Genomic DNA, 27,303 nt, shown 5'->3' with positions numbered 1-27,303 from the left:
CACTCTATAGGAGATCCTCGTAGAGTTGGTAAGAATAAACAGGAAAAAAGGTACTCTTTACCTAGAAGGGCGCCCATCGCGACCATCGCATGCACTAAAAAATCGGGTGCGATGCAACCGACGCGATGCCCGCGATTTCCCATAGGGAACAATGTTAAATGTCCCAATTGACCCGATTTTCCTGTTCAATGTCTCAATTGACCAGATTTTTCCATAGGAAACAATGTTAAATGGGGCACAGAGGCCAAATAGGCACCCTGAAGTGTGAAATGGCCCCCACAATTGTTAACGCCACCCCACGATCAACATCAACCCGAAGCGTGGCGAGCGCAGCGAGCCCGCGAGGGGCGGCGGTACGCGTCTTACGACCTTTTCATACCCCCACTATCCACGTCGGCGTGGAGTTGAGAATAGAAAGTGTGGCGAGCGGACGCAGACACCTTCACAGGTATACGCGTCCCCTCGCGGGCTTCACAGCTGTCCGCGTCCCCTCGCGGGGCTCGCTACGCTCACCACGCTTCGGGCTCGGTGGCTCGCTGCGCTCGCCACACTTTCTATTCTCAACTCCACGCCGAGATGGATAGTGGGGGTATGAAAAGGTCATAGGACGCGTACCGCCGCCCCTCGCAGGCTCGCTGCGCTCGCCACGCTTTGGGTTCACGTTGATCGTGGGGTGGCGTTAACAATTGTGGGGGCCATTTCACACTTCAGGGTGCCTATTTGGCCTCTGTGGGCAATTTAACATTGTTTCCTATGGAAAAATCGGGTCAATTGAGACATTGAACAGGAAAATCGGGTCAATTGGGACATTTAACATTGTTCCCTATTGGAAATCGCGGGCATCGCGTCGGTCGCATCGCATGCAATTTTTTAGTGCATGCGATGCCCGCAATGTTCACGATTTTTTACTAACGATGCCCACGATCAAAATCGTGGGCGCCCTTCTAGGTAAAGAGTACCGGAAAAAATAGAATAGATATAGACAACAATCTATAAAAAATGAAAAATAAAACCACACTACTGACTTCATGATTTTGTGTGTCAGTATTGGTATTGGTAACTTGGTATCCTTGTATCTGATGTCTCAAGTGGTCCATGTGATATGGCATATACAAACTGGGGCATTCTGGAGGAAACAAAGATACACATGATATTTGTACGCAGTGATATTACACATGATAATTCATGCTTCATGAAGCCATTACAGTATTATTATTATTATAATTTTATTTATAAGGCACCACAAGTGTTTCGCAGCGCCATACAAAGGAACAATACAGGGAGACAAAACTTGGCAGTAGTTTGGTTTTATTTTTTAGTGATTGTTGCCTATATCTATTCTAATATATATATTTTTCTGTTTATTTTTCCTAACTCTATGAGGATGTTCTAACATCCACTGTCCTGTATCACCGGGCACCGCATTCTTAATGAACGCATATGCTCTAACATATGCGCTTATTAACGCAAGGGACAGCTCTTGCGATAAGAGCTGTCCATTGTGATGCGGCCACGGCGCTGAACTTCCGGGTCTGAGACCTGAGAGTCCGCATGCGCAGAGTGCCGGAGCCGTCTGCAGGGCATGCTGGAAGGGATGAAAGCGCTGCTGTAAGGAGCCCATAGGCTTCTGCAGGGAATCACAAGCTTTTGCTGGCGATTCTCTCCGCAGCGCTGACACTGTGGAGGGGGGTTAGAAAATTCAGAAATGCGGTAAAAACCCAGATAACGGGGTTTTTACCGCATTTCTGGTTTAGAGAATCCTGCCCCAAAGTGAGTGCCACTAAAGGTTTTTGTCCATTTTTTTTATTTTTTATTTTTAGAGTTGTACAGAATTCACAAGGTTTGCAGCTAACTTTGAAAATAAGTATATGGGAGCAATTGAATTGTTCTCCCGGTGGCTGTTACTTATGGACCAACAAGTGGATTTATTAGTAGGTGCCCAGAACAATACTTTTGCTCCATCAGGGCCCATTAAGTAACAGGCCTTATAAAACAATTGAATTCCCCTATAAAATTAGGAACATATTTGTAATTATTTCATACTCATTTGATTGCAAGTAATAAATTACATAATTACTTATGGGCAAAGTATTTTTTTTACTTAAATATGATATACAATTCTGCTCACATTCACACAACTATTGCACATTTTTTTTAAGTTTTAAGCTCAACGTTGGATTAAATATAACGTAATTAATGCCTTATATTCAAAATAACAAAACTTGTAATGGATGTACAGTAGTCCTAGGAGTAAATGTTAAATACTGAATTCTACTTATCAGAGGTTAAAATGAGCCATTATAAAATGAGCCCTCTGTAAGGATTGGTCTTACCAACTATGTCAGATCTAAAGGAACATTTTATAAACAATAAATAGTACCTTCACTTTATTGAAAATAAAAATATTGTTTGTAAATTTCCATTCCTGAACTCTTTGTTTACTATTTTGTGACCGTAATTTCTTTTGAAGTTTTCTTATATACAGAAGCTATAAAATAATAGTGATGTATATCTAAACCTACACTGTTCATGGCTTATGTTTTAGGTCTTTTTATTTATATTTCATACAGTAGCTAACCTTTGGAAGCTTTTCTGTATTGTAGAACCTGTCTCTAAACCTTATGCGCACTCCAGATACACTTGAAGATCTCAAATTTGTACTTGCCACCATTGCAGACATTAGAGATATGTCTCTAATGGTCGAACTGCGAATTCAAGATATCCAAGAGAGATACCGAACGTTGGCAATGTACAATATTGAGGTGAGTGAAAGTTACAGGAATATTAATGGCACTTAATATAACAACGTCATTCTAGATGTAGGGAACAACTAGAACATTTGAAAAACATAAAAATTAGAGATGTGCGGGTTTTTACTGGATTTACGTGGATCTCAAAGTGGGATCTTATTGGCTATCCTAAACACTTGACAGCCGGTAACCAATCAAAAAAATCCAACCTTAATTTAATTAATAAAATGACATTTCATTTGGCTATAAGAGCTGAGTTAATCCTAACCTGCACATCTCTAATAAAAATTTCTTAATTAATTTTACTTTTAATTCCATAGAGGGTATAAAATGGCACCACTTTACAAAATATTAATTTTTTTCTTCTATCTCTGTTGAACAAAGGAATACTGCAGTACAGGCAGTGATACAGCGTGCCTGGCACTTACATATTAAAGTAATTTGAATGTTGGCTATACCCTGGTAGTCTCTATTAATCATATTTTCAAGTTCCCAAAGTATTAAGGCATTCTCTATCAGGTTCATTCTTTTGTTAATCTTTTCTTTTTATGATGCTGCTGGGACAGACTTGGAACATATGGGGGTTAGAGTAGGAGGGGGGTGTAGAGCAGGAGATGGGGGTTAGATTAGGAGGGGCAATAAAGTAGGAGAGGGGGGTTAAAGAGTTGGAAAGAGGAGGGTTGTAGAGGAGGAGAGGAGGTTTTGAAGAGCGTTTAGAATAGAGGGTTGTTGTAGTAGGGGGGTTGTAGTGGAGAGAGGGTAGGGGTCTGAACATTTAGTGACAGCCATTAATCCCCCTCCCCCCACAGTTATAGTGCATGTACCTCCGACTGCACTAGTTCTGTGCTGGGCCTCCTACTCCATCCAATATCCAGCGCGAGGCCTCCTCCTCCTGATCTGAGGTGTCAGGTCTCCTTCCCGTGTATATTTCAGTCTCTGCTCAAGCATGCAGTGATCACTCTCATTCGGAAAAAACACAATTCTGAACCAAATTCTCTTTAATTACCGTCCCATCTCTCGGCTCCCATGCCTCTCCAAGCTACTTGAGAAACTTGCATACAATCACCTCACTCAGTTTCTCAACTCTTACAACTTATTGGACCCACTTCAATCAGGCTTTAGTTCCCAACACTCCACAGATACAGCACTTACCACAGTAGTGAATGATCTGGCCACTGCCAGATCAAAAGGCCATTCATCACTTTTGATTCTCTGTGCTGCATTTGACACTGTTGATAACTCTCTTCTCATACACACACTGCAATCAATAGGTTATCAGGACACAGCCCTTTCTTGGTTCTCATCCTACCTATCTAATGACTCTTTCACTGTTCACTTCTCTGACTCCACCTCCTCTTTGCTACCTCTGTTAGTTGGATTACCGCAAGGCTTAGGTCCTCTGCTTTTCTCAATATATACCTCATCTTTTGGTAAACGAATCAGCTCCTTTGGATTTCAATATCATTTGTACGCTGATGATATAATTTATCTATCCTCCTGTATTGGACCGTGTCACTGACTGCCTTTCTAACATTGCATCTTGGATGTCATCTCGACACCTTAAACTCAACATTTCCAAAGCAAATTTATATCCCCGCTAGCCAAGAGTTATATCCCTGCCAGCCAAGATTTATATTTGCGCCAGCCAAGAGTAATAACCAACCTCACCATAACTGTTGACAATTCGACTATCCACCCTACCCTACAAGCTTGCTGCCTAGGTGTCACCCTTGACTCTGATCTGTCCTTTGTTCCACACATTTAATCTGTCTCTAAATCATGTTACATACATCTAAAAACATATCCAAAATACAACCATATCTTACACTGCAGAAACTCGAATCCATACACTCATTATCTCCTGCATTGATTATTGCAATAGTATCCTTATGGGTCTTCCCATGTAAAGACTATTACCACTACAATTCATTTTGAATTCAGCTGCAAGGATAATCTTTCTAGCAAGTTGTTTGTCATCCGCTGATCCGGTCTATCAGTCCCTCCATTGGTTGCCCATATTATACTTCTTTTAATATAAAATACTTCTACTAACATATAAAGCTACTAAGCAAGCTACACTAACATATCTCTCTTTGCTTATCTTAAAATATCTCCCAACTCGACCTGTCTGCTCTGCACAAGATCTGCATCTCTCATTCACATCATTACTCACTCCCACTCACAATTGCAGGACTTTTGTCAGGCAGCACCCACCCCATGGAATGCCCTCCCATGCACAGCAAGACTCTCCTTTAGCCTCCAAACTTTCAAACATTTTTTAAAAACTCGCCTCTTCATACAAGCCTTTCAAATTCCTGATCCACTGACATAACCTTCAAAAGCTACATTCCTTCAGGACTGTTCCTTGTAATCTGTTGGGACAGCTATGCTATAAATAGTGCCTATACTTATGTATCCTTCCTATTTCCCTATAGATTGTAAGCTTGCGAGCAGGGCCCTCTTACCTCTATGTGCCATATTCAATGCTGCGGCGAGCGCAGGGGCAGCTTACACTGTCATGGTTTTGCCTGCATTGAATGTGCTTCCCCCTTCAGGTAGATTCGCCACCAGCCCTGCCATTCAGCGTATTCAACGCCTCAGGGGCTCGCTGCCAATGATGGCGAAAATAGCACAATACGGTGCACACAGCGATGGCAGGCAGGATGGCGGACTCCTGGTGCTGCACAGGCAGGATGGGGACAGGGCGGCCACTGCGAAGAGGGACGGAGGGCTGCAGCTCACATTTATCCACAGAAGGGAGAGCAAGGGTGACCCAGGCAGTAGTGTATGCTGAGCTGGTCCCGCTCCGTGCATATCTAATGAACGGGACCCAATGCAGTGCAGATTTAATGAGCGGGTCCCATGATCATGATTTCAAATCTTGCAGCAATTAGTTTAGTTACTGAATTTCCATAAGTGTACTATTCATTGCAAACTGTATTATTTGCATTATCTTTGATACAGTATAATCCAAATAATGTTTATTTCCTATTTAGTTTAATGAAGAAGAGAAAGGTTTGTCAGAGAGCATAACACACATCTGGAAAGATTTGTTTCAGGAATCAAAGCAGGTGGATCGCAGTCTTGGAAAAGTGAAAAGGACATTCACCCAGGTGATTATAATGCAATACTGTATGTATTTCTAAGACCAGGTACTGTTTTAAAAAATATGTGTTTTACGGTGGTGTGTTTGGTGATATAAATGCTAGGGATGTGCACCGGCCACTTTTCGGGTTTTGGGTTCTGATTACCTTGAGGTTTTGGGTTCTAATGGGTTTTGGCAAAACACCTCCTAAGTGTTTTGTGTTTGGATTTTTTGTTAAAAAAAAAGCATAAAAACGGCTAAAATCGCAGAATTTGGGTTTGTTTTTTTTGCTCCTACGCTATATTAACCTCAATAACATTAATTTCCACTCATTTCCAGTCTATTCTGAACACCTCCCACCTCACAATATTGTTTTTAGGGCAAAAGGTTGCCCCCGAAGTAGCTGGATAACTATGCTAAGCCACACAAGAGTGTGGCACAAACACATGGCTCATGTAAGAGTGGCACTGCAGCGGTAGATATGGTAGTACTAGTACACAGTTAGACTACACAGCAGCACTGAGAGACAGCCCCAGCGAATAAAAAATATTGCGTTCAAGGTCAAGCTCAAGCTCAAGTTTAAGCCCCAGTAGCAGCACCAACACACCCTCTCCCAACCCACTACTAGACTGGAGTGAAGATGGCGGGCGCAGCAGCCGCTATTTAAAGCCTCGCGAAATCCGGCGCCGGGAGATGACGTTCTGACCACGCGGACGGACCCGAGTCAGGCGGGAATCTCAGCGCTGCTCGGAACCGGGCTCCGAATGATGACGTTCGTGGGGGCTCGGATCTCTGGAATCCCAGTCTGCACATCTCTAATAAATGCACATACATAATTTCAATCTGAAAGAATACTTTGCATTTTTTTTCTTCATAGATCACAAAAGATCAGATTGAACACTATAAGAAAGAGTTGGCACAGTTTGCAGATTTGTTCCATATAGAAGGACCTGGTGCTGTTGGAGATGACCTAGATAAAGGTATGGTATAATAAACACCATAATTGGTGTAATGTGGCATTTACGGAAACAGGAGTGAGCAATATGATATATTCATAGGCTTTAAACATTCTCACATGTTAGTTTTACAGAGAAGCACTGTATCTTATATTATGATATTGCAGCAGTGGGACTGATTAGATCCAGTCCATGTTTATTATAAAATCTCACGTGAAAATATCTCATGCTGTTAAATGTTTGTTCAGGGCAGAGGGTCAAGGTTTCCAATGCCAGTTAGTGGCTGGGCAATAGGCTTGGGGTGTGGGGACTACGCTAGGGACCTCTGGAGTGTTGTACCCATCTGTGAAGCCTGTGTGCTACCTGCTACAAAACCTACTGTGCTGCCATGCTGCAACCTAGGCACCTAGAGGGGGGGTGCCTTGAAAACATTTTGATGTTCTAGGGTGCCGAGATTCCAAAAAGTTTGTGTATCACTTATTTAATGTGTTTTTCTTTTACGGATAAACTTTAAAAAAAAGAATTACAATAGAGTATAGCACACCCCCCTTCCATAGATTATAGGGACACAACCTCCCCCCATCACAACCCCCCCATAGAGTATATGGACACATCCCCCACATAGAGTGTACGCACACCGGAAAAACGGGTATGGGTCATTTGGTCAACCAAATTAAGGACGATATGCATTGGGTCGACCACTGAAGGTCAACAGTGCTTAGGTCGACACTTGGTGAAGGTCTACATGGCCAAGATTGATAGGTTCAAAAAGTTGACACAAACATTAGGTCGACAATTGGAAGATCGATATGGGTTTTTACTATACTTTGAATTTGAAAGATGGAAAAAAATGATGCCCAATTGTAAACATTTGAATACCCCCATAAGTGTCTTTATTACTGACAATTGTATCTTGTTGCTCCTGATGAATATGATCACCTATAATATGCACTGAGCCTAAAAATCTATATTGAAAACTAAGTTATGTATGAACTTAGTATGGAATGGGAAGATCAGATCTTACTGCTGAAGTTTATCAAGGTATAAGATACAAAATATCAAGATTGTGCTCTTGTGAGGCAGCTTAACCTATACCCCTTTTACATCGCACCTCGGACCGGGTTATTGCCGGATTGTTGACGTATGGACCTGGGTTGAGATGCAGTGTGTAAGCACCACTGCTTTTAACCCGGGTCGCCCTTTGTATAATGAGCGACCCGTGTTAAGTGTGAAAGCGTTGGACTCGGCTTTAGCGATACCATACACTGTCATTGTTCAGCAAATTATAAGATAGAGTATAAGAATTGTGATGTTTTGATGCAGCTCAATTTAGGTGCAGTGGGGCCTTAACAAGAGATAAATGCAAGGGTGACAAAGATAGATAAACATCCAGCCAATCAGCTCCTTACTGAGTTTTTTTAAACACATCCTGTAACATGGCAGTTAGAGAGAGATAAAAGTCCAGCCAATCACCTCCTATCACCCTTGCATTTATCTCTTGTTAACATAGGCGAATCTAGAATTATGGTAATGGGTGGTCCCAGATCTAGACATAACAGTAGGGGGACCTTTGCGCGGCGAAGCCGCGCTTCAAAAGGGGGCGTGGTCTCATGGGAAGGAGGTGTGACATCACAAATAGGGGTGTGGTATTACACTTTAGACCATACACAGTAATTCCCATTACACATTTTAGCAAACTCCGTAATACCCATTACACATAAAGCCACACGCCGTAATGCCAATTACACATAAGGCCACACACCATAATGCCCATTACACATTGTGCCACACATCATGATGCCAATTACATACTATATAACAAACCGTAATGCCCATTACATATTTGCCACATAAGTGCTGCTTACCTACGTGCTCATTGCTAGGGGGTTCTTGCTTGATGGCACCATAGTACCCATTACACATGATGCCACACACCATAGTACCCATTACACATGATGCCGCACACCATAGTACCCATTACACATGATGCCGTGCACCATAGTACCCATTACACATGATGCTGCACACATAATGTCCCTTCCACATGATGCTGCACACATAATGCCCCTTACACATGATGCTGCACACATAATGCCCCTTACACATGATGCTGCACACATAATGCCCCTTACACATGATGCTGCACACATCATCATAATGCCCCTTACACATGATGCTGCACACCGTAATGCCCCTTACACATGATGCTGCACACCGTAATGCCCCTTACACATTAAGCCACACATTATGCATAATGCCCCCACATACCGCCACTTGTAGCGTCCCTTAAGCAATACCCCCAAAAGTGCCACTTACTGTAAATTTTTATATGAGCCTTCGCTGCTGCTGCAGGGAGAGATGAAGAGCGGTCCAGCTGCTTCTATGGGCAGAGGAGCAGAGCGCAGCGCAGAGCACGCTCCCACTCCCCTCCTGGTGTCCCCACTAGCCGAGTGGACATTTGAAATATTGTGTGCGCTGTTGTTATGCGTGACGTCGGGGGAGTACGCCGGGCGCCGGCACCACATGATTAAAGGGGGGCGGGCTGAGGTGAAAGAGGGGAGAAGAATTGGAGTGGAAGCTGCAGGGGTGACAGTCATTGACAGCTGGGCAGATCACTGCAGGTCACAGCTGTTTCAAATAATACCCCTTTCACAACAGAAAATGCAGGGATTTACCCGGGAATATGGTCCCAGGATCATGCAGGGACATTCCCAGGCTGACCCCTTATACACCAGCCTAGTCCCTGCATTTTCTGGTGTGAGGGGGAGAGATAACCACTCCCCTCTCCCTACCCCCCTTTAACCAACCAGCTATATCTTCGGAACCAACTGACCCATTTACATGATCATATCATATCAGTATTATATTGAAGAACTTTTGAGTTGGCTTCAAATGATTTTGGTCCCGTGAAACTGGGCTGTTTGGTTCCAGAGAAATCTGCCCTCAAAGAACATAAACAGTCATGAAATTACATTTAACAAAATAAAAAAAAAAACGGTTTAACCTCAATATCCCTGGAACCAATTAACCCCTATGGATCCAGCCTGGTATCAGATTGAAGGCCCAGCGATTTGGGTTCGACTGAGATCAACCTCAAGCTTCAGTGATGCCGAAGTGGGAACTGGCAGCCGTTGAACTGGGTGGGGGTCGGAATTAGCGGGTCACATGTTATCCTATAGGGAAAACGTTCCAGCTTTGCCTGGCAGTATCTCCGGTTCCCAGGGGGCTAGGGACACGGGGCTGGGCTCGTTGGAAAGCCCCATCCCTCAGCTACAAAATGGGCTAATGGGTGGTCCTGTGCACCCCCGGACCACCCCCTAGATTCGCCTATGCTTGTTAAGGCTTAATACATCTGCCCCACTGTGTCAATTAATTTAAATCTAGTGCTTTAACCAAATGTTTTTTTAATAATAATATCAATGTTACATTCTGAAAGTTGCTTATTTGTACCATATTCCTACTAAATATTATAAATAAATAATTAATAGAAAGTTTACTGTGAAGTGTAATATAACAATGCAATCACTGTTTACTTATTTTAGAACTTGATTTATAACTTTGGGGACATATCTATTACTAATGAAATAATCAGATTGTTCTGTCTGAATGCGTGCAGGTTTACAGATCCTTGTGTCATATGAAAAAGAGCTGGTAAATTATGAGAAGAACCGACAAGAGTTGGCCAACGCTGAAAAGCTTTTTGATCTACCTATAACCATGTATTCTGAGCTCTTACAAGTGCAAAAGGAAATGAAGGGATTGCGACAAGTATATGATATCTACAGTGCACAAAAGGTTTGTTAGTCCAGTAACCCTGTATTTGTAAATTATATATAATTATATAAATTATAATTTGAAAGTAAAACAAAATCAAATCTAGGTGGCAAATGTACATTGGCTCATTGCATTAAGATAAGACCATTTTAGGTGACTGTTAGATTTTTAGCTGTAAAGTAAACTTATTTTTATTTATTAACAGTTTCTTATATAGCGCACACATATTACGCAGCGCTTTACAGAGCATAGTTATGAGCAAAACACATAACGAATTACATTACAAGACAGTTTAGGACAAGTACATGGTAAATATGGATAGTTGCATCAGGGGACAGGACACTGAAGTCAGTGTCATCAGGGTGACAGAAGTTTATATATTCTAAGAAAGGCACATGAGGAGAGAGGGTCCTGCTCGTGAGAGCTTACATTCTAAAGGGGAGGGTTAGACAGACAGGGTTGACACAGAAGGGAAAGAAGTGAGCATAAACAGGTTAGGATGATATATGGTCAGGTTTTATGCAGGAGGGTGGGAAGATGACAGCTTAGTCTTTGATATTTTAAGTCTAAAAAAGCGCTGGGTCATCCAAGAGTAGACCGCAGAGAGACAGCTGGAGATATGAGTGAGGATAGAGGGAGAGAAATCAGGAAAGCAGATGTAGATTTTAGTATTATCAGCATAGAGGTGATAGTGGAAGTCGAGTGAGCAAATAAGCTCACCCAGAGAGGACATGTAGAGATAGAGAAGAAGAGGGGCAAGAATAAAATGTTGGGGGACACCTACTATCAATGGAAGAGCAGGAGAGGTGAAGTCATTAGAGGTACAGCTGTGCATTTTCAAAACAGACAGTGCACATACAAGCATAAAGAGTGATATTCAAAGTTTTAGCAGTTGTAGAAATAGTGATATTATGGATGAATAGCCAGATTAAGCAGCCAGGAGTAGTATGTTGTGAGGATAAAGTGAGCTCACTCAAAGCAGTCCCTTGGTTTTCTGAGTTGCTCTTGTTTTTTGTCTTTCTGTGTCACTTTGATACCAAGATGTCAAGTTGGTTGGCAGTTTCTGTCCAGTGTAAGTCCAGGCTAAGTCCAGGCTTTAAGCTATGTAACTGTTTTATCCCTACTTAAAAATCTTCTAACAAAATATCAATAGTCAGCTTTCAATGGTCAGCCTGGTATTCTCAATAAATACTAAAAGCTGATTCTAAGTTAATTGATTGAGACCCCACCCAGCCAGAGCCCCTCTCCCAGCAATAAAACTAAGACAAACAAATGGTAAGAGGTTACATACCATCCCAGACACTAACTCACTTTAATTCTTAATACAGTTGCACAATTACCTATAATAATGCAGTATGCAAGACAGAGTGATGGTGAATCAATACTGGCAATGGCATGTACAGTTTAAATACCTATAATAATGCAGTATGCAAGGCAGAGTGATGGTGACTCAATACTGGCAATGGCATGTACAGTTTAAATACCTATAATAATGCAGTATTCAAGGCAGAGTGATGGTGACTCAATACTGGCAATGGCATCTACAATTTAAATACTTTAAAATCTAACAAAATATCAATAGTCAGCTTTCAATGGTCAGCCAGGTCAGCCTGGTATATCACTTACAACATAAACTCAGCATGTTAAATGTACAGGGTATATTGAGTTTAGCACTTTTTTTAGGAATAAAAATATAGAAAACCAAAATATACTTAAATGAAAACTAGATAAAGTATAGTAAAATAAGTTGATTACAGTCAATCATGATTTCTGTATAAGTTATAATGTTCCCTAAAGTAAATATATCACTTTCTCTAAGGTTGCCAAAGAAGAATGGTCACAGACACTCTGGGCAAATTTAAATGTTCAGATTCTCCAAGATGGGATTGATGGCTTTCTCAAAACTTTCAGAAAGCTCCTAAAAGAAATCCGCAGTCTGCCAGTGGCTTTTTATCTAGAATCCAAAATGAAAGAGTTCAAGGATTCCATTCCTTTACTTCTTGATCTGAAGAATGAAGCACTCAGAGACAGGTTTGAACCTATTTTTAAGCTTTCATTTTTCAATGCTACAGTGGGATGTGCAGTAAGTTTCTGCTTGCACAAAAATGATTCTATTTACAAATTAAATAAACATTATATATTTTTTTTAAACATTTACCAGAAGAATCTATACAACTTGCATGCACTCAAACCATATGGAATCAGGTATATCTTCTACATGCTAGAAGAAGATCTCCACTGCAGCTTCCAGTAGCCCATAACAAATTCCTCACATCTTGATTTAAAGAAGTCACAGGAAGCAAGGTCTGGACTGTATGGTGGATATCCAGACTTCTGGAAGCAATAATGTGAAAATCCACCACCTTCCTGGACTTGTGGACTGGTGCATTGTAGTGATGGAAAAGGGCACCAAAATCCCGAGTTCTTGGACCGTGCCTGGAAATGGCTTCCAGCACTTGCTGCAGGCATTGGTTGGCAAACCAGTCCCCTTTGTTGGTGTGCTGCTGGACGAGTGGTATGGTAGATACATGACAAGTCATGGACGCAAAAACAGCAACCATCTGCTTCCACTCACTATGCTTATGGCAGAACTCCTCTGACTGCTCAACTCCAACTGGCGACCACTGGGCCAACTGTTTGGTCATAGGGGTCAAAACTGTACATCCAGGATTCATCGCTACTGTTGATCTCACAGATACAGTTTGAGCTGTACCATGAAACCTTCTCGTACTGTACGGATGATACAGATGCCAGGACATTACTTACCTCCTAAATATATTTTGTATTGTTTTGTCTTACAGGCATTGGAAAGACTTGATGTCCAAAACAGGGACAAATTTCGATATGAACCCTGATACTTTCACCTTGGAAAACATGTTTGCCATGGAATTACACAAGTATCCAGAAGTCATCAATGAGATTGTAGCTTCAGCAGTTAAAGAGCTTAGCATAGAGAAGGTAAGAGTACTTAGATCAAGTTTGGAAACATGGAACCTTTGTACAAAACAGCATCATTATTTTGCAATTTAATCTGAATGAAATTAGTGACAATAGTGATATGAAAGAAACATTCCGTTTGAGGGTCTAGTAAGGCACATTGGGCCTGATTAGGAGCAAATTACATAAAAAATGAGCAATTTGCTTCTAAACAAACACTTGTTTGCTCAGATGTAGCCGCATTTAGCTAAACTGATTGGACAGCACTTCACAGTAGAGATGACAATGCCCTAAGACATACTGCGAAAGTTAAATGTTCCATAATGTGCGAGTCAGTCACCTGATCTCAACCCGATCTAGCATTTAACTTGCTGGAGACAAAAGGCAGAAAGACAGAGGAACAAACCGTAAATGAACAAAGCTGTAGTCAAGACCTAGCAAAGCATAACAAAGGAGGAAACCCAGCATTTGGTGATGTCCATGGGTTGCAGATATCAGACAGTCATTGCCAGCAAAAGATTCTCAACAAAGTATTAAAATTAAACATTTTATCTATGATTCTGTTCATTTGTTTAATTACATTTTAGCGCCTGTAAATAGGGCACTCACTATAAAAATGGTTGCAGTGCCTAAGCTGAAAGTCTGCACTTCAGTTGCATCTCCGTTGTTTAATTTCAAATCCATTGTGATGGCGTAAAGAGAGAAAATGATAAAAATTGTGTTAATATCCAACTAACTAAATCTTTTTTAACTACATATACTTTTGCTTTCTTTTTGTGAATAGGGTGTTAAGGAAATCGTAGATACTTGGGAAAATATGAAATTTATTGTACAGAGATATATAAAGGGTACTCAAGACCGTGGCAGTATATTGGGATCTGTTGATGACATTCTGCAGATACTCGATGACAATGCTGTGAACCTGCAGAGCATCTCTGGCAGTCGCTTTGTTGGTCCTTTCCTGAACACCGTACAACATTGGGAAAAGATGCTCTCTCTATTTGGGGAAGTTATCGAAGTAAGTGCAAAACATTTTCACTAGAAACTAATTTTTTGGGTGACAAATTCTTAAGTGTTGTGTTTGATTTACAGGTGTGGATGGTTGTGCAACGAAAATGGATGTATTTGGAGAGCATATTTATCGGTGGAGATATCAGATCTCAGTTGCCAGATGAGGCAAAGAAATTTGACAACATTGACAAAATATTTAAAAGGGCAAGTATTATTTCCTGTTGCAGTAATAAAGTTACATATGATAATTATAAATGTACTGTACTTATAGTTTTAGCCATACATTTATGTAAAAGGCACAATAATCCGTATAACTGGGGTTAAGATGTTGTAAAACCTGAATACCACATTCTCGTTATCTCCTATGAAAACATGGATTGTTTTAGCGATGAGAGAACACCCAGAGCAGACTAAGGTTGAGCTCCAATGATGATGTTAGTAATGTGTGCGCTTGTGTGTGTGTTTAATGGCATTATCGTCAGGATACAAAAAATAAACATACAATCTTACGTTAACCCCTTCAGTGGCACTCCTTAGAATTTTCCGGGCTGTGCTCCAGTGCCCAGACTGGCAAACCCGGAAAAATCTTGTGATTGCCACTGTCTGCGCTGCTTAGTGCTGGACAGCGCTGCTGAGCCGAGCCCTGAGATGATCGCAGAACTCAGCTCCAGCTGCTGCCCGGCCCAATAAGTAATAACAATGGCACTGTATTTATCAATGTATAAGTGTATCTTAAAATTATCATTATTGTCATTTGAAAATACACCATGTCCCTGTATACAATAAAGCTTCAAAAATAAATATAAATCTTTGTCAAAACTGTATGTATTTTTTTTAACGATAAAAAAAAAGCAAAATAAATAAAATAAGTACTGATTTATCGTCCATACCAATCTCAACTAAGAAGGGTACATCTAATGTAATAGATGAGAATCTTAAATTTTGTAGTTAATATTTCAAAGCTGTTTATATGTAAAGGCAATACAGAAACCAATGCAGCGTAGACCCACAATATCCCATATTGTTGTGAGGGAAATAAAGATGGTTCAGACTGTAGAGGCATATACAGAGTCAATCCATCTAGACTAAATTTTATAATGTTTAGAAAGAGTACATGTGAACATATTTTTCATGTTGTACAGGAGAGTTAACCAAAACCCACCACTCAAAAAAGGAAGGCCCAGACTGTGCCATCCACGAACAAGCTAAACATAGATTTGCCAGAGCACATGTGTTAGTAACATATTGATTATTAGCCCTAGGAAGCAGGTCCATATCCACCGAACTCAGCGTACACAATCTAGGGGTGAGGTAGTATGTTACCCATGTTTTAGAGGTATGGGATGGCAACTATCCAGGGGTTAAAGTGAGGGGGAATGGGGTGGAACTAAGTTTCACCACCTCTAATGGTGAGGTGGAACATTTTAACCTCCATATTGGCCCTGCACAGTAATTCTGACAGAATAGCATTCTAATTTGCAGGGGGATGCCAAAAACCCTACCCCTGGCCCTGTCTCTGCCTAATGGGGGGAGGGGGGGTAATTATGTAGCATAGAGAAAAGAGTTCCCCCACCCCTCCATGACCACTTTAAGCCCTGCAACTATCGATGTGTAAACCAGCATTACGGTCCGTAGGCTTATAATGTGTTGAAACGAGGACCATTTTTGGTTATTACCACATCCAAGAAGTCAGTCTTTTGTGGTCATCACTATGGACCATAAATTTACCAGGACACTTAGATAAATTATGATTATGAACAATTTCTTCAAACTCACTGGTTAATTGGGTCTAATGAGCAAGGAGCCACATGATAATGGCTCCTTACTTAAAAATATATGTAAACTAAGAGCTACCTACCTTGGAGCAACCCCATACTACTCCACATGGCATATCAGGACCTGCATCTCCTCCTAATACATGCTCTTTCCTGCCTCTCAAAATAGACATATAGATAGTGGAAAGTGCTCAATTAGTTTAGTAATACCTTCTTTTCATGCACCTGAATGGTATTACTAAACTAATTGAGCACTTGCCACTACCTATATGTCAATACAGAGAAGTAACAAGAATATATATCTTGCATATTCACTTTCCTCTATCATTCACTGGAAATTATATTTATTCCTTATTTATTTATTAACTTGTTTAGGTTCATTTGTACATTTTGCTATCATGAAACATCCACCACCATAATCCTAAAATCCTTCTCGCTATATAACCCCAAAATCCTGCTCCAGCTCCATAACCCCAAAATCCTGCTCCAGCTCCATAACCCCAAAGTCCTGCTCCAGCCCTCCTTTGTCTCCTTTGATAAATTATTTTCAAGTTATATACAATAAATAATGTTCTAATCTTCCTTTATAGATAATGTCAGAGACAGTGAAAGACCCTGTGATAAAGCGATGCTGTCAAGCCTCGAATCGACTGTTTGATTTACAAAATCTAAGTGAGAGTCTTGAGAAATGTCAGAAAAGTTTGAATGATTACCTTGATTCCAAGAGGAATGCTTTCCCCCGATTCTTCTTTATATCGGATGATGAGCTGCTCAGTATACTGGGTAGCAGTGATCCCACATGTGTACAGGAACATATCATCAAGGTGAGGCGTTTTTCACATGTTTGTAATTAAAACCAACATATAGTGTAGGCATTGCACATAAACATTTAATTTTAGGGCTAAAATATAATTTTGTTATTTCTGCAATAACTACTAAATACTACATGTAGACGGAGAAACTCGGGGGCGCAATTGCAGGAGACAATCATGTGCCCCGTTCCGCTGGAGCCCTCAACTACCCCTGCAGCTTGCCCGCAGACCCCCCCCCGCCCCTAGCTCCCCCCGATCCCTGGCCATCTCCCTGAAGCAGAGACGGGTAGGGAAAACGCTCCCCGCCACCGTGCTGATGGGGACATGTGTGAGACGTTCATGCATCCCTGTCTGATGGAGCACCTCTCCGCCAGCCTGCACCAGCCAAGGGAATCTGGCGACTCCCTGCGCTGGCTGAGAGGCGCTCCATCTGTATTCTGTACATATTACTGTACTAGTTACCAGCCCGTCAAAATTAGGGAATAACATAACAGTAATGTCAGAATCAGCAACTGCGCACTCCCAAATGGGGCAACACTTGACTTGCTCCACTTAGTGGCCGGCCGTGTGCAAAACTCTTGAATCCATCATGCGATAAAATTCAGCAACCTTTTTGATTGCTGGCCGTACCCAAGTTGATTGACAGGAAGCCAGCATTTGTGGGTGGAAATCAGATGTTTTCTGGCAGCAGACTGCGAATGCGCTGCGATAGAACTGAGCTTGCGCCACGTGCTGCTGGGATCCTGCTCGCAATGACCATTTCATGGAAGAGTATTTGACAGGAAGTGATCGCTTGTCATTAATGCTGCATCAAGTGTGCATGCCACAGAGCTACCCTGGCGGTCGTTGTTTTCCTTTATGGCATATATGCTGTGAATGTGTACACAATTGGCAAACACTTTGCAATGGATCCGTTGGGCGTCTTGTTTCATTCCTGGGTTGCAGCTTCACTTGCTAACATTAGGAACCTAGAAAATAGAACCAAACATTGACCATCCTTAACTGGATTTTAAGCTAGGGGGCAAGACTCAGCATGTGGGCGGCCTTTCCCTGTGCTGGAAATTGTAGGTTAGCAAGTTCTTTTTAAACGACAACTCGCTAGCATCAATTTACATGAAACCATTAGCTCTAAGTACAACTTGATAATCAGTGAACGGTATGACGTTATGGTAAGTGATTGCTATTTATATGATAGTTTTATGATTGCCTTTTCAAAAGAGATTAAATATTTTATTTAACCAGTATGTAAGCACAACCTGCTTTATTGCAGATGTATGATAATATTGCATCGCTAAAGTTTCGTGCTGGAGATAGTGGTGAAATGTTGGCGACAGGCATGATCTCAGCTGAAGGAGAGGAGATGGCTTTCCGCCAGCCTATAGCAGCTGAAGGTCGTGTGGAGGATTGGATGACTGCTGTATTGCAGGAAATGCGGAGAACCAACAGACTCATTACTAAGGAGGCTATATTTAGATACTGTGAGGATAAAAGCAGGTACTTTATAATAAAGTTGTATTCATCATAAGTTTTCTGTCCTATGTAATCCACGGTTATAGATTCCTGTCATTTTTACTTCTATATGAAAATTATACGTGATATCTCTTCATTTCAATATTTTAGGTGTCAGCAGTAGACAACAATTGATCTTTTATAACATTTTGCATGCGATACGGCTAAAGCAGAAATAACCATTCCATCATTCCAAATAAATATTCATTGCATTTAGAGCTGTGCTGCCTAAGTGGCAGCACAGCTCTAAATGCAATGATCCATACCCGTGGGTATGGATCATTGGTCAGACAGCAACTAGGTCGACAGTTAAAAGGTCGACATGGGGTTTTTCACTTGTTTTTGTTCCAAATTTCGACACAGTCGACATGGACCCTGAAACGTCTCCTCACATGCTTTGGGCAAGGTGCCTTGCTACGCTCGACACACTATTTTATTCTCCCTCCACGCCCTAGTGGATGGTAGGGCATGGAATACCACCTGTTGGCACATGGCTCAAAAAAAGTGAAAAACCCCATGTCGACCTTTTGACTGTCGACATTCCCATGTCGACCTAATGCATGTCGACCTAACCCACATTGACCTTCAGTCATGTAGACCTTCATGCATGTCTTCCTAGTGGTGTCGACCTAATGCTTGTAGACCTAGTGACTATGGCCCTTATTCTAATCGGATCGGTACGGCCCGCGTGCGGCCGTACCGCCGATGTTTTTACTCTGCACATGCGCAGAGGTGAATCTGCGCATGTGCAGCCCCCTTCGCCGCAGACGTATTTCGTCCGCCGCAAAGGGGGCGTATAGGGGCGTGAGAGGCATCATGCCCTCATTTCCCTATGTGTACGCCCCGCGTTTCATGGGCGTTCCCATGCAAACGCGGGGCGTATGCATGGTAATGAGGCCATGACGCAACTCATGGGGGCGGAAAGCTGACGTCGCCGGATGTCAGCTTTCAGCCCCCATACAAGCTACCACACGGACGATTGTCCGTGTGGTCTCAGCTTGCGGGAGCTGCCGCGGCGTGCGGACCTGCCTTCGATGGTCGACGACCATCGAATGCAGGGGGCAGCTCCCACCATGGTGGAGGCGTAGCCTCCACCATTTTCATGCGGATCGGCAGCCGTCCGTGTACGGACGGCCGTGCCGATCCGTCTTGTAGGCGGGGATTCGTCTGGTGCGGTCGGAGCCGCATATGCGGCTCGACCGCACCAACCAGAATAAGGGCCTATATCCCTTTCCAGCAGTAGTGCACATGGAATATGATATAAGAAATGTGAATATAGTGATGGCTGCATTTTCACATAATATACAGTAACTGCAAGTTAATGCACAAAGTGCTGTCATCTGGCAGCTCTAGTTACTGTACTATGTTGTGGATCTACAGATGTGCTTCAGCAGTTGTGTCACACTTATGTTTACACACCCTTAATGAGCTTGCATGCCTGCCCCAATTTCGCCTCCACATAAGGAACCACAACTCTACGCTGAAATGTAAATACAGAAATAATTTTGTACAAATGGATGATACGGAAATGTGTATATTAATGGCTTACTATTAGATTTACGAGGGGTAGCCAATAAACTCCCCATCAGGTATCCCCCAGGTCTACACCTTTCAACTCACCATAAACTTAACCTAAACCTTAATAACTAAACTTATCTAATAAAAAAGACACAGACACAAGTGCTGGCGTTTCAAAATGAATGTCAAATTTATTTGACAATTAAACTAAACTATATATATAATGGTGGCGGCACCAAAGAATGGTCACTATAGGAAAGTGGGGGTTAAAGATGTTTACCATACACACCATCGCTGGTGATCACTCTCCCCGGTCATCCACTCGTGCTAGTGGTGACCACCCCCCGGGCGGAAGCATGGCCGATGACCATAGATGTCAGGGGAGAGCGACACCCCACTATCTACACACACACCTCAAGATCTTACAAGGATGACCGTTCTTTACCGCCGCCTAAGAGAGAAGAAATAGGGAAGGGTGGGTGGGGCTTTTCCAGACAGAGGAAGAACTTCCTGTTAGCATATCCCTTTTCTTCCCTGTCTGTACCCTCCCACTGCTCTGATAGGCCTTGTGCCCATCCTATTTGCATGTCAGCTGGCCTTCCAGTGAAACCTGGGGAACCCATCAGGGGTTTATGCTCTCTCATTGCTTATTCAGCATTCGTGGTTCTTTACCTGTGGTAAATGACTATGGATAACTGTCTCACCTGGGGCTATCCAATCACCCTCTCAGGCAGGCAAAACCAAATCCCAGAAGTTAACCCTGTTTTTGAGTTAAAATGAGGCATTATCTAGTGAAAACACAAAGGTATTTAATGTGCCGCCGTTATTTCCGATGGGGGAAATAGCGGTGGCTCCCTATTCAATGTTGTCTTTAGCGACAGCATTGATGCGGGATCACGGCAGAACGGGCCTGACTTCAGAAGCTGTCGGGCCCTTTCTGCCGATAATGGCCATGGATTGTCGCGATCCCGGCCGCAGATCACCAATCCATGGCAGTTTTCATGGCCACGTCCCCTTTGCACTGATCGGCAGGCAGGACATTGAATCCCGCCTGTCGTTCAGCTGTCGGGCTGACCGCAAACGGGCCAGGATCACGGCTGTTGGCAGGGATCGACAGTCGTGATCCTAGATTGAATACTCCCCTAAATCTTCTAATACGCTTATTTAAAAAAAAAAATGTCCTTTATAATGTAGTATCATCTGAAACAACATTTACTACTTTGTGCAATGTGTTAATTCTGCAGGGTGGACTGGATGCTTTTGTACCAGGGGATGGTTGTCTTGGCTGGCAATCAGGTCTGGTGGACTTGGGAAGTTGAAGACATCTTTTTGAAGGTCAAGAAAGGGGAAAAACTAGCTTTGAAGAACTATGCCAAAAAAATGCACCAACAAATTGATGAGCTAGTTACTCGGATCACCACACCTTTAAGCAAAAATGACAGAAAAAAATATAATACTGTCCTCATTATTGATGTACATGCTAGAGACATTGTAGACATATTTGTGAGAGACAGGTAAGTTAGCATAAAATTGTACTAGCTGATTTTGCAATTAATGAATGTTAGTAAAATTATTTCTGTGACCTTTTTCTTGACCAGTATTATGGATGCCCGGGAGTTTGAATGGGAAAGCCAACTACGGTTTTATTGGGATAGAGAACCTGATGAACTGAATGTCCGCCAGTGCACTGGAACCTTTGCCTACGGCTATGAGTATATGGGCCTTAATGGGAGACTGGTCATCACGCCTCTGACAGACCGCATATATCTGACTCTTACACAGGTACTGTTTATCTCTGAGTACTCTGCTTATGCAAAGTTTTGTTAAATTTATACTAGTTTATTGGGCCTGGTACCCATCTGTCTCTGCCCTGGCCTGACCTATACTAGTTTATTGGGCCTGGTACACATCAGTCTCTGCCCTGGCCTGCCCTATACTAGTTTATTGGGCCTGGTACACATCAGTCTCTGCCCTGGCCTGCCCTATACTAGTTTATTGGGCCTGGTACACATCAGTCTCTGCCCTGGCCTGCCCTATACTAGTTTATTGGGCCTGGTACACATCAGTCCTGGCCTGCCCTATACTAGTTTATTGGGCCTGGTACACATCAGTCTCTGCCCTGGCCTGCCCTATACTAGTTTATTGGGCCTGGTACCCATCTGTCTCTGCCCTGGCCTGCCCTATACTAGTTTATTGGGCCTGGTACCCATCTGTCTCTGCCCTGGCCTGCCCTATACTAGTTTGTTGGGCCTGGTACACATCGGAGGTTATTCTGATCGGAGCGGCCAAACGTGCGTACGTTCGCTATTAACGTACGCTAGCCGTACGCGGCCATTAGGGTTAGGTCCACCCACAAATCAGCCGCTTACGTACGGGCAGAAATACCGTAGAAGGGGAGTGGCGTACAAATGAGCGTACGGCAACGTACGCGGACGGCCCAGCCCTTGCACTCCGACAACTGGCGTACAACTGAGCGTACGGCGCCGTTTACGGACGTCTTTCGTCCGTCTTCCCACCGACTTCTTGCGGAGATCTGAGCGTACGCCAGCTTGCACGGACGGGTCCCTATTGTTTTCAATGGAAAACTCAGCTTATGTCACCGCTCGTGAGAGTGAGCGTACGTCCGTGCACGCTGGCATACCCTTCACATATATGGACCTGCAAATCTTGCCTCTCAACTACTAATCTGACAATTGATTAATTAATCTATTTGTTATTCAATTATTGTTTTCTATTAACTCAATTGTCTACCTTAATAAAGACCTAATAAAACTACATTTGAACCCTCATTACATGTATATTTGTTATGTTCTAATGTGGCATTTTAATCACTATCTATGTGTCCCCATATTGCTGTTACTTTTACATCAAGTTATGTTGGTGTTTCTGTATATGTACTAAATTATGTCCATAATTACTTTGGGCTTCAAACATTGCTGAAACATCCTTTGTAGGTGTTAGATGTGGTTTATGTTATTGTATCCTAAATACAAAACCTATGTTAGTATTAGAGTGAACACGTTGACATATGTCGACTTGTGTAGATTGAGTGTGCTACTGCGTAAAGTCTATGAAAGCATGTAGTGAATGTGTCTAACTGTTTAGCAAATACCTACCTTAGCGTATAAAAAGATTCTTACCTTAAATTAAACAAACCTTTAAATGTGGAGAAGTATAGAAACATAAGCTTCCAATGTGTTTGCGTGCTGTGTGTGTGGCTTGCAGGCAGTGAAATCATGGTTTGGACTTAATAGACTGCAGCATTGCTTATTACATTCAGGTGTATGTGTTTGAGTAGTAATCAGCGTTAATTAGCCAACTCAGGCGCACGCTGGCATGCGGTATCTGTAGGGGTGGTTTGAGCTGGCGGTTGGCGGCCGCCTGTTTGGTGTCCGAAATGAACGGTGCCTTAGTCGATCGTGCGGTAGTAGCACCGCTCATTTTTGGTGCACACCCCCGTGTACGCCCATATTTACGCCCATTTTCCCTCATTATTTCGGCCGCTCCCATCAACACGCCCCTATGCCGCCCCATTACCCGTACACTCGCGTACAGGTTTTTTTGCACGTTGAGACCCGTCCGTAAGCGTTGTGGAGTGTTCGCGCCGGCGCATTAGCGTATCTGCACATGTGCAGATCATGAAAAACCCCGGGACGTACGCGTACGGCCCGGCCGCTCCAACCAGAATAAGGCCCATCAGTCTTTGCCCTGGCCTGCCCTATACTAGATTATTGGGCCTGGTACACATCAGTCTCTGCCCTGGTCTGCCCTATTCTAGTTTGTTGGGCCTGGTACACATCAGTCTCTGCCCTGGCCTGCCATAGTTTGATCGCCCCTGTCCCCTACCACATCCCCTCTCTTTTTATTCCGCTGTCGCTCCATCCCGACCTCACACTTGCTGTGTCCCGCCCACCCCTCTTTTACAGCAGCCACTCCACCCCATCTCAGGCACAGTGGGAGTGGTTGGGACGTATGCCCAGGCTTTCACTATGCACACATTAAAGGGGACCGGGAAGACCTTAAATAATTATTATGTAGATATTTTAAACCTTTTTTTTTATATTAATGCCATTTAAATACTAAGATTTTTGTACTTATCTTAAAACTTTTCTCTCTCCATTGGAGGATGCTGTACTTTTGCGATGCTCAGCCAGGAATTCTGTATCTTAAAAAAACCCTGCTTTTTTACCTTATTCTGGTCCGTTCGCAGCCAGCGTTTGTTCGCACAGGGACGTTGTTTGGTATATGTGCATGCGCAGCCACATTTCTGTGAATGTGCATATGCCAGACACATACGGCAACGGCGAACAGACTGTTTGCCGGGTGCACGCACCCATGGCTGCGGCCAGGGGACGTGAGGCAGCGGCAGATAGTTGCGCCCATGGAAACAACCAGAATTTCATGGGCGTTCCCATAGTAATCAGACCATGATGTTGTACCGGGAGTGGGCAGCTGATATCACCGGATGGCAGCTGTCCACCTACTTCCTCCCGAGGGTTTACGCAAATCTAAGTGACCTGAGAATCGGGGTCAGTTGGCTGGTGGATTATCACTTTCAAGGCCTAGTACATCTGGCCAATAGTGTTGTATAATCCAGTGACTTTTGCTTTTGTCTAGGCACTCTCCATGTATTTGGGTGGAGCACCCGCTGGTCCTGCTGGGACTGGTAAAACTGAAACAACTAAAGATCTGGCTAAAGCTCTGGGATTGCTGTGTGTGGTGACAAACTGTGGTGAAGGCATGGACTACAAGGTAGAGTACATGTTATATACTGTATAGTAAGGTAACCTGCTATATAAGAGTATATTTCATTGCTTTATTGTTAATCATTGCCAAACAATTGTGTGTATTAGATGTGGTTTTAGTTGTCTGTTCTTATTCCCAATTACTTTTCAGGTTAATATTTACTATAGAAAAGTATTTTCGAACTATCTTCAGTCCATATGTAATGATGTAAATTGTAGTATCCCCAAAACTGCTTGGACTGTAAAAAGCTTACAGATTCCTGTAAAACCAATGTTCCTAAAATGTATTATAGCAATGATTGCACGCTATTTCTGTCAACTTTTCAGAGATGAAATTGTAAACTGCTGCACAGTGGGTAGGACAATGCTTAGCCGTGCGGCATCAGAAAACTAGTGGCATAGGTTTACTCCTGCGGTATGTGTTCACGAGTTTCTTCTAATAGATCTAAAAATTAGCTGGTAGTTCAATTGACTTTGGTTGAGTGTATGTTGTGGGATACAGAGTAGGGACTGAGGCAGAAATGCATAACAAATAACAATTACTGTAAGTCGCCCATCAACTTAGCCTTGCCCCCCCCCCTGAATAATGACATGCACAACAGTATTGCTCTTAAAGTGGTCACAGACAAATGTATTGATCAGATTAGTCTTGATAGCTTAAGGCTGGCAAGAAAAGGCAGTTGGTACCCGTGGCAATAGCCTCGCAATTTAATATTTGGTACTTATGTAGTATCTGGATGCCCGATTATCGCATCGCATCCGACCAAATCGCATGCGTTGCGATGCGATGGACCCGATTTTCCATAGGATTCTATGGGAAAAAGGGTCCTTTTCATTTCCCTACTATCCAACTACGCATGGAGTTGGATATAAACCTGTGGCGAGCGCAGCGAGCCACCGAGCCCGAAGCGTGGCGAGCGCAGCAAGCCCCGCGAGGGGACGCGGATTTGTTAAAAAGTATTCCGCATCCCCTCGCGGGGCTCGCTGCACTCGCCACGCTTTGGGGGTCGGTGGCTCGCTACGCTCGCCACAGGTTTATGTCCAACTCCATGCGTAGTTGGATAGTGGGGAAATGAAAAGGACCCTTTTTCCCATAGAATCCTATGTTAAAATGGACTCAGTCCATTTTAACATTGAATCCTATGGAAAAATCGGGTCCATCGCATCGCGTCGCATGCGATGGACCCGATTTTTTTAATCGGGCGTCCAGATACTACATAAGTACCTAATATTTTTTCAACCAAATGGGATGGAAGACATTCCACCCCCAAGCAAACTGGTTGAGCGGTACAACTCCCCTTTATTTGTCTTAGCCTCCTCAAAGATGGCAGCCTGTCCCCCCCCCCCCTTCATAGGTAGCAATAATCTTGCTATTCTCCCAGGAGAAATGCCAAACAACCACCAGGCTACGCCCAATCTGCTTAAACGCCATTGCGATTATGTTCCTTATAACTCTTCCAAAATCATTAGAAAACATGTAACCCTTGTAACATTACCCTTAAATTGTGTAGGTCTTTGCTGGATAGCAGGACCAAAGAAGTACAGTAGCACTAATTGAAGTAGGAAGACAATATGCAAGTAAATAAAAATAAAGGTACTGCTTTCCTAGCACGGCGCCCACGATCTAGATTGTATGTGTGGGGCTGATATCTCAAGCATCTCATGCATCTTATGTGTTTGTGCGGCATAAGATGCATGAGATGATGCAATCGACGCGATCGACGAGATTTGTACATTGGAATCAATGTAAAAAGCCCCCAAAACCCCAATTTTAATTGCTAACTCCCCCCTCATGGGTGAAATGGCCCCCCATTGTTAACGCCACCCCACTATTGACGCCAACCCGAAGCGTTGAGAGCGCAGCGTGCCCGCGAGGGGCGGCGGTACGCATTCTCCGACCTTTTCATATTCCCACTATCCACGTCGGCGTGGAGTTGATTTTATATAGTGTGGCGAGGGGACGCGGAATACATGTAAAGTAGTCCGCGTGCACTCGCCACGCTTCGGGCTCGGTGGCTCGCTGCGCTCGCCACACTATATAGAATCAACTCCCCGCCGACGTGGATAGTGGGGGTATGAAAAGGTCGCCACGCTTCAGGTTGGCGTTGATAGTGCTAACAATGGTTATTGGGGGCTCACGATTTTTGATCTCATGGATCTCATGCATCCATGAGATCCATGAGATTAAAAAATCGGGTCCATCGCGTTGATTGTATGCCTTAAGTACCTTAAACTTTAGGCATACAATCAATGAGACGAGCGCTGTGCTAGGAAAGCAGTACCAAAATAAACTTAAATGACTAAAAAGAGATAAATAAAATTTAGAAAGTGAAAAGTGGAGACATTATTTGTAGAAATTTACCCTGGTACTTTTTAATTCACATATTCTATTTTTCTTTTCTGCATTTTTATTTATCTTTTTAGTAACATG

The 27,303-nt window shown here is 42.9% G+C and overlaps 1 protein-coding gene across 1 annotated transcript in view; it reads left to right on the top strand.

The window, feature by feature from the left end:
- Nucleotides 1-27,303, top strand: part of DNAH10 (dynein axonemal heavy chain 10) — a 156,841-nt gene that overhangs the window by 52,760 nt on the left and 76,778 nt on the right. The window contains exons 21-33 of the mRNA XM_083150976.1: nt 2,604-2,762; nt 5,747-5,863; nt 6,713-6,815; nt 10,408-10,586; nt 12,385-12,596; nt 13,367-13,523; nt 14,287-14,520; nt 14,595-14,717; nt 16,879-17,112; nt 18,371-18,594; nt 21,372-21,641; nt 21,726-21,909; nt 24,745-24,879. Coding sequence (XP_083007102.1) covers nt 2,604-2,762; nt 5,747-5,863; nt 6,713-6,815; nt 10,408-10,586; nt 12,385-12,596; nt 13,367-13,523; nt 14,287-14,520; nt 14,595-14,717; nt 16,879-17,112; nt 18,371-18,594; nt 21,372-21,641; nt 21,726-21,909; nt 24,745-24,879 — 2,331 coding nt within the window. The remainder of the gene's footprint in view (nt 1-2,603; nt 2,763-5,746; nt 5,864-6,712; nt 6,816-10,407; nt 10,587-12,384; nt 12,597-13,366; nt 13,524-14,286; nt 14,521-14,594; nt 14,718-16,878; nt 17,113-18,370; nt 18,595-21,371; nt 21,642-21,725; nt 21,910-24,744; nt 24,880-27,303) is intronic.

Source organism: Crinia signifera, chromosome 1 (genome assembly GCF_055691185.1).
Source record: "Crinia signifera chromosome 1, ASM5569118v1, whole genome shotgun sequence".
NCBI lineage: Eukaryota > Metazoa > Chordata > Amphibia > Anura > Myobatrachidae > Crinia > Crinia signifera.
The sequence above is the reverse complement of the archived record's forward strand: the minus strand, read 5'-3'. Positions and strand labels throughout refer to the sequence as shown.